Below are 11847 nucleotides of genomic sequence, written 5' to 3'. Positions count from 1 at the left end.
AACACTATGGAATGCAGAGTGGAAGGTCTAGAGAAACTGAGTCCATGAGGACATCACTTGAGTAAGTGGATCAAAACTTACCTGATGCCCACATTCACTTACATAAGCAATAAAGTCCCATGTATGTTTAAGCCAACTCATGCTAGGTTTTCTGTTTCTAGTGATTAAAAAGGAAATGAAAATTCTAGCTGATATAGATGTAGAGAGTCCAGGTATCCAGGACCCCAGGCACCACCTTTTAAAAAAGATCCAAGGACTGTATTTCTTAAAGGCCGCTTTCACCCCGATCTTTAACCAGAATCCTTTCCTTCCCTGAGACAGATGCTGGTTGCCTATACTTTCGTTGTTTCCACTTTCCTCTCTGCCCACCTCCCACGATACAGGCTGAGATATTTGGTTTCCCAGCCTCCCTTGCAGTGATGTGGCCAGTTTTTGTTCAATGAGACATAAGGGAAGTTTACTGTTAGGCTTCCAGGAAATTTTTTCCCCCACTCATGAGAGGAGAGGAACCCTGCTCCCTTCCTTTTGTCGTCAGATACAGTTGTGTGAAGATGTGAGCTGCAGCAACCATCTTGCTACGTGAGACACTATGCTGACCCACTGAGGGTGGCAGAGTAGAAGGACACGAAGAGCCCAGGTACTTGATGGTGTCACTAAGTTGCTGAGCCAGCCTGAAACCACCTACCTCCATCTCTTGCCATCATTTATTTTGTGACTTACAGCCAAAAGAATCTTCATGGATGCACTCCTTAAATTTCCAATGAGAAACCCAGGAGGAAGAGGAAGGCATCCTGCTGGGGATGGTAGCAGCAAGCCCAGGCCTTCACTGGCCCCAAATATTTGATCAGTCAACAAATATGGATGGCCTGCGGTGTACCAAACTCTGTGTTAAGTGCTCAGGATAATGACACGGTCTCTACCCTCGTGGAGCTCCCAGTTAAGAGGGGGTCGGAGGCTAAGCAAACAGTTATGTATCTAAGTACGAGGAGTAGGAGGCTCAGGGCCTCTGGGACCTAACCCACGACTGAGGCATGTTAGGGTCACGGGTTAGAGAAGGGTCCTCTAAGATGGTAACGGTTACCTTTACGCTTGAAAAATGAATGACATAGAGCAAAGAATGCTGCTGCAGGCACAGTACACTCTGGGAGCAAAGGCCTGGAGGCAAACTTAAGTATGGTGGAGAGAAGCAGGGGTGAAATTTCTGGAAGGGAAGGTCAGAGAGGCTGTGACAGAGGCCAAACCACAAGACTTTGAAGGTCACGCTGAGGAGGGAGTCTGGACAATATCTGAAGGGTAACGAGCAGCCACAGAAGGGCTTAAAGAGAAGAGGAACGCGATCTGATCTAAGATGAAGACTCTGGGAGCTGGATGGAGCGTGGCCTGAAGCAGGCAAACGTTGATATAGGAAGACCTTTCCAGAGATGGAGGCAGGGCGCCCCCTCCAGCTCGGGGCAGCACAGCAAGCCCTGCCAGTCGGCCACAGATCCTCGACTGCTTGAAAGTTGTGCAAGCCACACTGTTAGGTCAACAGGAGTCTCTCCTAGCCCAGGAGTCCCATCTCCTTAGTTGCACAAATACAAGGCGAGTCTTCTGCGCTGAGAGAGGGAGACAGGAAGTCCCACTTTATGGGTCCATCCTTCAATCACAGCAGGACAGGAGGTCCCCTACTGCTGCTGGGGTGAAACAGGAAGTCCCGTCCCGAAAGTCCTGTGCAGAGCAGGCCACAAGCCCTGGTCACACCTGCGTGGCTGCCCGAACAGTCTTGGGGACCCCATGTGAAAAGTTGACTGTCCTGGGATCAGTGGCCTGAAAGAGAAAGGAGGGATGGGGGACAACTTCAGGGGTTACCCTGGATGTGACATAACTCACCCTTTTCTAGAGCTAGCTCGCACCATTCCGAAATTAGCTGAGTTCCCTCCATTTGCAAGGAGGAAAAAATGTCTAGCCCCCCTTGGGAGAGATAAGACATGCAACAACCTGAATTTTATGGGGAAGAAGACGTTCTATCCCACTTCGGAGAGAAAATGGAAGTTTTGCCAATTTTTATGGAGAAGAATGAAGGTGTTTTCCTTCATTTGGGGGGGAATTGGAATTTCGCACTTCTTTTAATATATATAAAAATTGGATGGGAAGTCCCGTTCAACTTTTATATATTAAAAAAAAAAAAAAAAGACAGGGAAAATCTACCAACTTTGTAAACCAATAAGAAAAGCTGGAGGAAGAGAATTCAAACCATCTCCTCTGCCTGACTAAAACACAAAAAGTTCCACCTCCATTCCAGGACACTGGGGCACCCACACTCACTGGGTGGGGCCTGGTCGGGCTAGGGTCCTCCAGTGGAACGCTGAGGGGCAGAGGCTGTGGGGTCTGCTCTGGGGTCTCGCTCTGAAACTTCCTTTTCGGTAGGGAGAATACAGGGGTCAACCTGGGAGGATGCTTCTTTTTGTTAGGAGTCTCTCCTGGGAAAGGGACAGGAAGAGAAATAGAAACAGTTGATTGGCTGCTCTGACATGCCCACCCAGTCAATGGCAAGGGAAGCTGGGCTGAGAGGTGGAGCCTTACTCTGATTGGCTGATACGGAGGTAGGAAGGCAGGCTGGATGAGGTAACTGCTGCTGATTGGTTCAGAGCCTGAAGCAATGGGACTCTCTGTAGGGAACCTACCAGTTGGTCACTCACTCACCTTGAAAGTGGCACAGATAGCAGATGCACAGGATGAGAAGTGCTGCCAGGAGCGCCAGGCCCAGTAGGGAGCCCAGGACGATGCCAGCGATGGCCCCAGGGCCCAAGGTGGGGCCTGGAAGAGACCAAGAGAAGGCGGATAAGGGGAGCAGGAGCCAAATCCGGACCTGTTTCCTGAGCCCCTGCCCCAGCCCCCCTCAGAACCCAGGAATCTGGGACCCCAGCACTCTCAATTCATTTAACATTTCCTGAGTGAATGTGGTGTGCCTGGCATTCTGCCAGGTGGTGAAGCTCCATTGGTGAGCAAACCAACATACCTGCTACCGTGAGGATTAATTTTAGGAGGGAAATCAGAAACGAATGTGCAAATAAATAACATAATTTCAGATTGTGCTCAGAAGAAAAAATAAATGGGCTATGATAGAAATAATGGAAGGGGAGGTGACATTTAGAAAAGTTGGTGAAGGAAGGTCCTTGAGGAACATTTGAGCAGAGACCTGGGGAATAAGGAGCCGGGCATGCTAAACAGGGGGAAGGGTGTTCCAAGCAGAGGGAACAGAACATGCAAAGACTCAGACGTAGGAAAGAGTTTTCTGCGTTCAATGAAAACTGTGGGTGGCGGACACGGAATGAAGGTGGAAGAGGTAAAGGATGAAGTTAGAGGGATTAACAGGGGCCAGAGGCTAGGCATGAAAGGCTTTTAAGCAAGGCAGCAACAACGTGATCGGATTTGCATAACTTCGGCTTCTACCTGGAGAATGGATTGTAAGAGGGCAAGAGGGGGCGTATAGAGACCAGGTAAACGGCTGCTGCAGCCCAGGCAAGAGAGGATGGTGGTGTCTGACCAGAGTGTAATGCAAAGAAGTGGATGGATTGGGAAAGCATTTCAGAAGGAAGTGATGGGACCCTGCTGGTATTTGGGATGTTGGAGGTGACGTCAGCACGTGGGTGGTGCCATGTCCCAGGATGGGAAGACTGGAGAGTTGGTGGGGGCTGGGGGGGAGGGTGTAGTTGGGGAGAAAAAAACCTCAAGAGATCTATTTTGGACATGTAAAGTCTGAAATGCCAGCTGGACATCCAAAGTGAAGATGTCAAGTAGGGAGGTGGCTTTTCAAGTCTGGAGTTCAGAGGTCTGGGCTGGAGATCAGACATTTGAGAGTCATCTGAGTATTAATGATATTTAAGGTGATGAGAGTGGACAGGCCACACTGGGGAGAAATATAGGTGGAGAAGAGGGCTGAGGACTGACACATCCAATACTTAGAAGGTGGGGAGTGTTGCTGGTTGAATTGTGTGTCCCCAAAAAAGACACAGTGATATCCTAACCCTCAGTACCTGTGAATGTGACCTTCTTTGGAAATAGAGTCTTTGCAGATGTGATCAAGTCAAGATAATATGCAGAGACTTCTTTTCCAAAGAAGGTCACATTCACAGGTACTGAGGGTCAGGACGTCAGTATACAGTAGTTCCCCCTGCCCTTATCTTCAGGGGATACATTCCAAGACCCTCAGTGGATGCCTGAAACCACGGATAGTGCAAAACCCTATGTATTCTATGCTTTTTCCAGCATCACTACTCTTGCGCTTTGGGGCCATTACTAAAATAAGGGTTACCTGAACCCAAGCACTGACACAGCATGACGGTTGAACTGATAACTGAGACAGTTTCAAAGTAACAGGCAGAATACTCCGGACAAAGGTGTGATTCACATCCCTGGTGGGATGGAGGGGCCAGCGTGAGATTTCATCACGCTACTCAGGCACACAATTTACAACTTATGAATCGCCTATTTCTGAAATTTTCCATTTAATATTTTCAGACCACGGTTGACCCCTGGTAACTGAAACCTCAGAAATCAAAACCGAGGATAAAAGGGGACTACTGTATCTTTGGGGGGGAGACACAATTCAACCAATCAAGTCGAGATGAGATCATGAGGGTGGGCCCTAATCTGATATGACTTGTGTCCTTACAAGAAGACAGAGGCAGGGCTTCCCTAGTGGCACAGTGGTTAAGAATCCGCCTGCCAATGCAGGGAACACGGGTTCAAGCCCTGGGCCAGGAAGATCCCACATGCCACGGAGCAACTAAGCCCGTGCGCCACAACTACTGAAGCCCTCGCGCCTAGAGCCCGTGCTCCGCAACAAGAGAAGCCACCGCAATGAGAAGCCCGCGCACCGCAATGAAGACCCAATATGGCCAAAAATAAAAACAAGTAAATAAATAAATTTATAAAAAAAAAAGAAGAAGAGGAAGAAGACAGAGGCACACACAGGGAGGAGGAGGAGGCTGTGAGAAGCTGAGGGCAGAGGTTGGAGTGGCGCCAAGGATTGACCGTCACCGTCAGAAGCTAGAAAGAGGCAAGCAAGGGGTCTATGCAGAGTCTCGGAGAAAGCATGGCCCTGCAGACACCCCGATTTCAGAATCCTGGCCTCCAGAGTTAGGAGAGAATACATTTCTGTTGTTTCCAGCCACACAGTTCATGGTACCTTCTTACAGCAAGCCCAGGAAACTAACACAGAGAAAGAAGGAAGATCCAACAAAACAGACTGACAGGAGGAAGCCCAGGAGAAGGGCTTCTCAGCCCAGCTGGAAGCCCAGCAGCTCTCACTCACCGGTGCGGTAGACCTGGCTTTGGGATGGGGTCCCTGGCTGGTGCCCCAGAGTGGGCAGGATACGAAAGACCCAGGCCCGAGGCTTCTGAGGAAGGAGGGGCACCACAGCTGAGCGATCCCGAGGTCCGAGGGTGAGCAGGGAGATCCAGTCCTCGGACGCGGTGGCTTTGCTCAGGTCAGGGTTCTCTACCTGTGCCTGGATCTGGAAACTGCTGATCAGGGCCCCTCGCTCCACATCCCAAGTCAGCACTGCTGCATCCCGGGTTCTCTGCAGCCTCCATGAGGAGATAGAAGGTCCTGAGGGGGTGGGGGTGGAATCAAGGTGGGGGTTGGATTCATGGGTCCTAGCAGGGAGAGGAAAGAGGGCCACGGGCCTGGACTCCTAGGTCCCAGGGGCAGAGGGTCTGGAGACCCCAACTCCTGGGTCTAAGAAAGGAAGGGACTGGGGGCCCAAACTCTTGGGTCTGAGGGTTTAATGGAAAAAGTGACTGGGGTCTAGGATTCCCTGACGGGTCAGGGATCTGGGGGTGGGAGTTCTAGGGTCTGGGGTCGGCAGAGGCCGGGGACCAAGATATCTGTGTCCAAGGGAGGAGGGAACTGGGGGCCTGGACTCCTTGGTCTGAGGGAGGAACAGGCTGGAATCCCAGTCTCCTGGGTTTGAGAGAAGAGAGGGCTGGAGGACCTGGGTTCTGGGAAAGGATGGGGCTCACCAGTGAGGGTGATCTCGTCGCCCCCAGCACCCAGCGCCCCACTGCACAGCACGGAGTAATTTCCCAGGTCCCAGTCCAGGCTGAAGTTGCCGATGAGGAGCCTCTGCCCATCCTGGCTAGGCCGCAGGCGTCCCTGGTCTCCGGAGGCCAGGGGCCGCCCTTCCCGGGCCCAAGATGCTCGAGAAGGTGGGAGACAGCCAGAGGCCTGCAGCGCCACTTCCGCCTTCCCTGACTGTGTCTCCTCGACCATCGGATGCAACAGCACCTCTCGAGGGGCCTCTGCAGGTGGAAGAAACCCAATCAAGAAAGAGAACAAGTCCTGTGCCCTTTGGTGAATCTAATAGGGCACCTTAGCCAAAAGAAGAAGATCTGCCCTTTCAATCACTCCCTCATTCATTCATCTGATTTCCTTAACAAGGACTTAGGAAGTACGTAAGACAGGCCAGGTCCTGGCCTGGGAAACTCATATTATTCTCAACCATGTATTGCTCTGAACACGTGGGAAAGTGTCAGTCCTCTTCCTGGGTCCAGGAAAGAAATTTTGGCCCCGCCCCTCCTTGAGGTATAGGGAAAACCTCATACCTTCTGTAGGGTTACAGATAGAGGAAATCTCTCTTCCTGTAGTTAGGAAGTCCCCTTTTCTCAAGTTCTAAAGGAGGAAAGAAATAGCCCCTCCTCCTCGGAAAACAGGAAAGAAGTCCCACAGGCTCTCACCCGGGGTGACAGTGCAGGTGCGCGTGGTCATCAGGTGGCGAGCAAGGCAGGTGACGGGGACGCCGCTGAGCCGGGGCTGGGCGGGGACAGCCTCCAGGAGCACAGAGGACACCGGTCCCGCCTGGACGCCTTTGGGGAGACCCTGGAACTGCAGGGAGGCGGCAGGGAACCCGCCGGGCCACGAGCAGCGGAAGCGGAGGAAGCGATCCCCAGGACCCCCTTCGACTGAGCACTGTGGGGACCCGGGGGGCAGATCTGTGGAGGGGAGGGAGAGATCAAGGGGTCAGTCAGTTCTCTCCCAGTTCCCCTCTAGCCCCGCCTCTCGCGCGTTCACTCCACCCCTTCTTCACCTGGGCCCGCCCTGTAGGCACTGACCCCGCCCCGTTCTCTTACAGACCCCGCTCCCTTTCCCCGGCAACTCCTGGGCTAGGTGGGCAGTCGCAGCCCCACTGACTGTCCCCCTTTCCGAAGGAAACTTCATCTTCCCACACTGATACCTGTCCTTCCAAACGTAACCCCGACCCTTTTTTCTAGCTCCACCCCTTCCACCAGGTTACTTTGGCCCCCCCTCTTTGATTACTCCGCGAGTAGCCTCTTCCTACTGAACCCTCCCCTTTTCTTGACATCCCTGCCCTTCCTAGTGGACCCTGCCCCCTTTCTAAGACGACTCTGCCCCTTTCTAGAATGATTCCACCCCTTTCTCTCGTGACTCTGCCCCCTTTCCCAGGTAACTTCTCTCTCTTGCTGATCCCACTTACTGGCCCAAGCAACTTAGTCCCTTTCCTTTCTGTCTCCTACTCTGCCGTTGAAGTCCGCTGCTTAATTTGATGAGACGCCTTCATCCCGAGGAAGCCCCGCCCTCTCAGTGCTGGCCCCGCCCCCTCTCCTGGCCATCCTTGCTCCTCCCCTTCTCTTGTGCATCCCCCCGTTCCTTCTACGGGGATCTCCGCCCCTCCCTGCCGGCCACGCCCCACCACGCTTTTTCCCCCCCGCCCATCCCCCCCGGGTATCCCAGCCCCTTGCCGGTTCCGCCCCTTCTCCCGGGCACGTCCGCCCTTCCTTGCTGACCCCGCCCCTCCATCCCACCCCGCCGCCCTCACCCGCCACCGTGAGTTTGAGCAGCGAGCGGCGGCGGTAGCCGGTGCGAGGGTTCGCTGCGAGACAGGCGTAGGCGCCGCCGTGGCCGGGCCGGACCGCGGGCAGCAGGAGGCGCGGGCCGGCGGGCACCGCGGCCTCGGCCGGGTCGGCCAGGCTCCATGCGATGTCGGCCGGTGGCCGCGAGGCGGCGGTGCAGCGCAGGGTCACGTTGCTGCCCGCGGTGACAAAGAGGGAGGGGTCGGCGTCGCGGTCCGAGGAGACAGTGATGACCGGCAGATCCGGGCCGTCTAGGCGGAGGAAGGGGGTCGGAACCGCGAGAGTCGGGGTCAACTGGGGCTCCTCCAGGATTTCCGGAGACTGGACCGCCAGCCCTCTCCTCCCCAGGGACTCCAGGAGCCTGAGCCCTCAGATCCCTGTCCCCGACCGGAGGCACCCCCGCACTCACAGAAAACACTGACGTTGGTCGCGGCCTCCGTGTGGCCGAAGGGGCTGTGGACGCGGCAGGTGTACCGGGCCTGGTCGCTGCGCGTAGGGCGCGCGATGAGCAGCTCGTCGCCCTCTACGCGGATCCGGAGTGGCTCCACTCCCGCAGGGTCCGCTGACCCCAGGACGCGTCCGTCCCGGGTCCAGCTCAGCTCCCCGCGACCCGGCCTCCACCCAACACAGCGCAGCCGGAGCTCCGCCGCCCCCTCCTCGGTCTCCGGGACCTCAGGCTTCACCGACAGCTTGGACACGGGCTCTGGGAGAGGGGGAACGGACTCAGGACTCGGTTCTCAGCCCCCTCGTCCCTTAGGCCCAGGGAGCCCCAGCCCCCTCCACCTCTTACACCCAGGATTTCGCCCCAGCCGAGGCCCTCTCTTAGCCCTCCTCTTAGCCCCAAGAGTCCTCTTCTTCTCACAGACCCGAGTCCGAGTACCCAGCTCTCTCCTCTCTGGGACTCGGGAGTCCGGGCTCCCAGGAGTTTTGGTCCCCAGGTCCAATTTCCCTCAAGCACCCGTCTTGACCCCCAGCTCCTCTTCTCCCTCCCTCCAGCCCAGAAGTCCCTCTCCCCTGTCTAGGAACCCCTTCCTCTGGGGCAGGAAACACATCCTCAGTAACCTGCCCACAGCAGCCCCTGCAGCCAGCCCTCGGGACCTCAGGGCCCACTTACCATATACACGCACCACGAACTCCCAAATCTGCCGGGAGACCCCGGCCTGGATGACCTCAGCTGTGTAGAGCCCAGCATCCTCTAGCTGGGCAGAGGAGAGTTCCAGACTCCCTCGGGTCTCGTCAAATCGTAGGCGGTCTCCGTACGTGGGGTCCAGGCTGATGAGCGGGGCCCCTGGCCCCAGACTCCCAGCTACCAGCACCTTGGAACCTTGGCGCCAAACCAGCAGAGGGGAAGGGGGACCAAGGCCAGGAACTGGAGCCAGAGGGAGTTGGATTGTGGTCCCCACCAGCACCGCCAGAGGGCCCCCCATTTGCGGGGGCAAGCTTGGCCCCGAGCAGGCCTCTGAGGTAACTTTGGAGTCCAGGCTCCAGGCAGAGGATTTAAGATCCTGATCCTGAGGGGAGAGTTTTGAAACTGGGGCCTCCACAGAGACGGTAGTATTGGGGACTTGACTTTTGGAAGCTGGGGTCTTAACAGAGGAGGAAGGCTCCGGGTTTGGGGCAGGAACTTGAGAACCCGAGGTACGAGGAAATACTTGGGAGCCAGGGATTCCGGAGAAGGGGTCCAGGTTCCGATTTTTGCTCTCAGCAGAAACACTGGACCGGAAGGACCCGGGCACATCCTTCAAATTCAGCACCTCAGGAGACCATTCAGAATGAGGGATATCAGCAGAGGCTTTTGAACCTGGAGACTGATCTGGAAATTTCCAGCTGGGGGGTTTGATGGAGGGAACTTTCAAACCCGGGCCCTGGGAAGAGCTTTCCGAGTCCGAGGAGAGATTGGTTCTCTGAATTCCAGAAGAGGCTTTGACGGCGAGGACTCTTACTCCCGAGGCTGCAGAGGAAAGGAGGGGAGGGAGTTGCTGGGCTGCAGAGAAGGGAAGTGGTGGGCAAGGGGCTGAGTAGGGGGGCTTACCCAGGAACAGGAAGAGCAGCAGAGCCCGCGAGGTGTCCATGGTGCCAGCTGCACCCACGAGGATACTGGGGCAAGACCCAGGGCCTGCACCCATTCCTCCCGGGCTAGACGAGTCCAACAGGACTGATAGCTTCCTGGGCGGAGAAGGAAGCCAGATCCAGGGGGAGGTGGCAGGATCCCCCGCCCAGATATTATGGCTGAGCCACCCACACCCTGCCCCACTTGTCCTCATCAGCTAGGCCCAGCGTAACCTCTGCACTCCCCAGCCCCTGGGGGCAGACGGTGAGACTGGAGTCCCAGCTGGAAACTTAGTAACAAACTTGTGGAGGGGGGTGGGGAGGTGAAGTCAGGAAGACTTCCTGGAGGAGAGCACGCCCCCACCCGCCCGCAGGTCCGATCCTGCTCCTCGTCTGCTCTCCACGGTCCCCTGCTGCCCTCAGGGCCAAGTCTCAAGTGGCTATCTTCCACCCAGTTGTCTCTCCTGAGAGCCAGCACTGTGTCTCCTCAACCCCCAGGTCTTAACATGCCCCGTGTCCCACTAAACTTAAGAGTCTTCCCCCTAACCCCACCCTCCTGCATCCTCCATCTCCGGTGCGGCTCTGCCACCTAGAGGGATGCTGGGAGCCTTCCTCCCTTCTTCCTTCCCCTCACTGCTGTCAGTCTCTGGATCCCACCCCTCCTGCCCCCTCAATCTCTCTGCTCCATCCCTTCCTCTTTCTACCAGCCAGACCCCAGCACAGGCCCTGACTTCCTCTGTCCGCTTGCCTAGCCTCCTCCCTCCAGTCCGTGGCCCCCCCCAGATGGTCCTTGAGTCTTTCTACCCCCAGAGCGGCACCCCCCATCCCTCACAGCCCTCCTGTGGCTCCCCAGCACCTGGCCTTGGAAGACAACCGAGTTCCTCATCAGAACTTCCAGGCCCTGCATGGCCTACACCCACCCCCTCCTTTCCCCCTCCAGCACTTCCTCTTTGAACACCCTGCCGTTCTTAGGCCATCTCTCCCCTCCCAGCCTTGGCCGGGACAGTTTCCTTTGCCTGAAAGCTCTGGCTCACTCCCCCACCCCTTCCAACCTGGCTTAACCACAACTTGTCCTTCAAGTCTCACCTTATCAAGAACCAAAATAATAATTACCCATGTACTGTGGTCCAGGAACTGTGCGAAATTCTTCCTGGGCGTTATCAGGCTGAACACTTCCAAATGCTCTATGAGCCGGGTGTTTACAAACAAGGATACCATGGCTCAGAGACATCAAGGGAACTGCTGGAGGTTGCACAGCCAGAGGGAAGAGCTTGGTCCACAAAGGTCAGGCTGCTCACTCCTCCTGAAAGCCTTCCCTACCACCCCGTGCTAGTAGTGGTGATAATACAGAGTAACATTTTCTGCATGTCAGCTAGGGTTCTGAAGATGCTACATTAATGACCCTTCAAAACCCCATGGGAGGACTTTGCTGGTGGTCCAGTGGTTGACTCCGCGCCCCCAATGCAGGGGACCCAGGTTCGATCCCTGGTCAGGGAACTAGATCCCATACGCCACAACTAAGACCTGGCGCAGCCAATAAATAAATAGATATTAAAAAAAAAAACAACAACAACCCATGGGGCAGGTTTTGTAGCTTAAAAATGGCTACAAATTCAACCCTCCTCCTACTAAGAAATAGGGTCTATCTCGCCCTCCCTTGGATCTAGGTAGGCTCTGTGACTGTCAGACCCAGAGAGTACAGCACAAGTGGCCCTGTGCTAGTTTCTGCGTCTAGGCCTTGAGAGACTGGCATACTCCACTTCCCGCATTACAGAATGCTCCCGCTCGGGACCCAGCCGCCATGATGTGAGGAAGCTCAATCATCCCAGTGGAGAGGAATCATGGTCCCTGGCCAGCAGCCAGCTCAAGTCAACATCCCCAGCCAGCTTGCCAGGCACATGACCGAGGCATCTTAGACACGCCATTTGAGCCACCCAGACTGAC

At 55.5% G+C, this 11847-nt stretch overlaps 1 protein-coding gene across 3 annotated transcripts; it reads right to left on the bottom strand.

Annotated features, from left to right (window-relative positions):
- Nucleotides 1–727: 727 nt before the first annotated feature.
- On the bottom strand, nt 728–10541 carry VSIG10L (V-set and immunoglobulin domain containing 10 like). Of its 3 annotated transcripts, XM_036833394.1 has the most exons (10): nt 9887–10538; nt 8969–9805; nt 8264–8557; nt 7821–8105; nt 6721–6975; nt 6007–6285; nt 5297–5593; nt 2683–2796; nt 2305–2459; nt 728–1806 (listed from the first exon to the last, which is right to left on the bottom strand). In XM_036833394.1, exons 1-10 carry the CDS (start codon nt 10116–10118, stop codon nt 1735–1737), a joined length of 2820 nt encoding a protein of 939 aa, XP_036689289.1. In that variant the 5' UTR covers nt 10119–10538; the 3' UTR covers nt 728–1734. The 3 variants fall into 3 exon arrangements, with proteins under 3 accessions (XP_036689289.1, XP_036689287.1, XP_036689290.1); XM_036833392.1 differs by having other exon boundaries at nt 8969–10541; XM_036833395.1 differs by lacking the exon at nt 2305–2459 and having other exon boundaries at nt 8969–10537.
- Between the last annotated feature and the right edge of the window lie 1306 nt (nt 10542–11847).

This window comes from Balaenoptera musculus, chromosome 19, assembly GCF_009873245.2.
Source record: "Balaenoptera musculus isolate JJ_BM4_2016_0621 chromosome 19, mBalMus1.pri.v3, whole genome shotgun sequence".
Classification (NCBI taxonomy): domain Eukaryota; kingdom Metazoa; phylum Chordata; class Mammalia; order Artiodactyla; family Balaenopteridae; genus Balaenoptera; species Balaenoptera musculus.
The sequence above is the reverse complement of the archived record's forward strand: the minus strand, read 5'-3'. Positions and strand labels throughout refer to the sequence as shown.

Excerpts from the sequence above, each read along its gene's own strand:
- VSIG10L (XM_036833392.1), bottom strand. The coding sequence starts at position 10,118 with ATGAGGACAAGTGGGGCAGGGTGTGGGTGGCTCAGCCATAATATCTGG. Across the intron at positions 2,797-5,296 it reads AAGCCAGGTCTACCGCACCG|GCCCCACCTTGGGCCCTGGG; the intron begins GTGAGTGAGAGC and ends GGTCTCTTCCAG. Across the intron at positions 1,807-2,304 it reads GCCCGACCAGGCCCCACCCA|GCCACTGATCCCAGGACAGT; the intron begins GTGAGTGTGGGT and ends TTTCTCTTTCAG.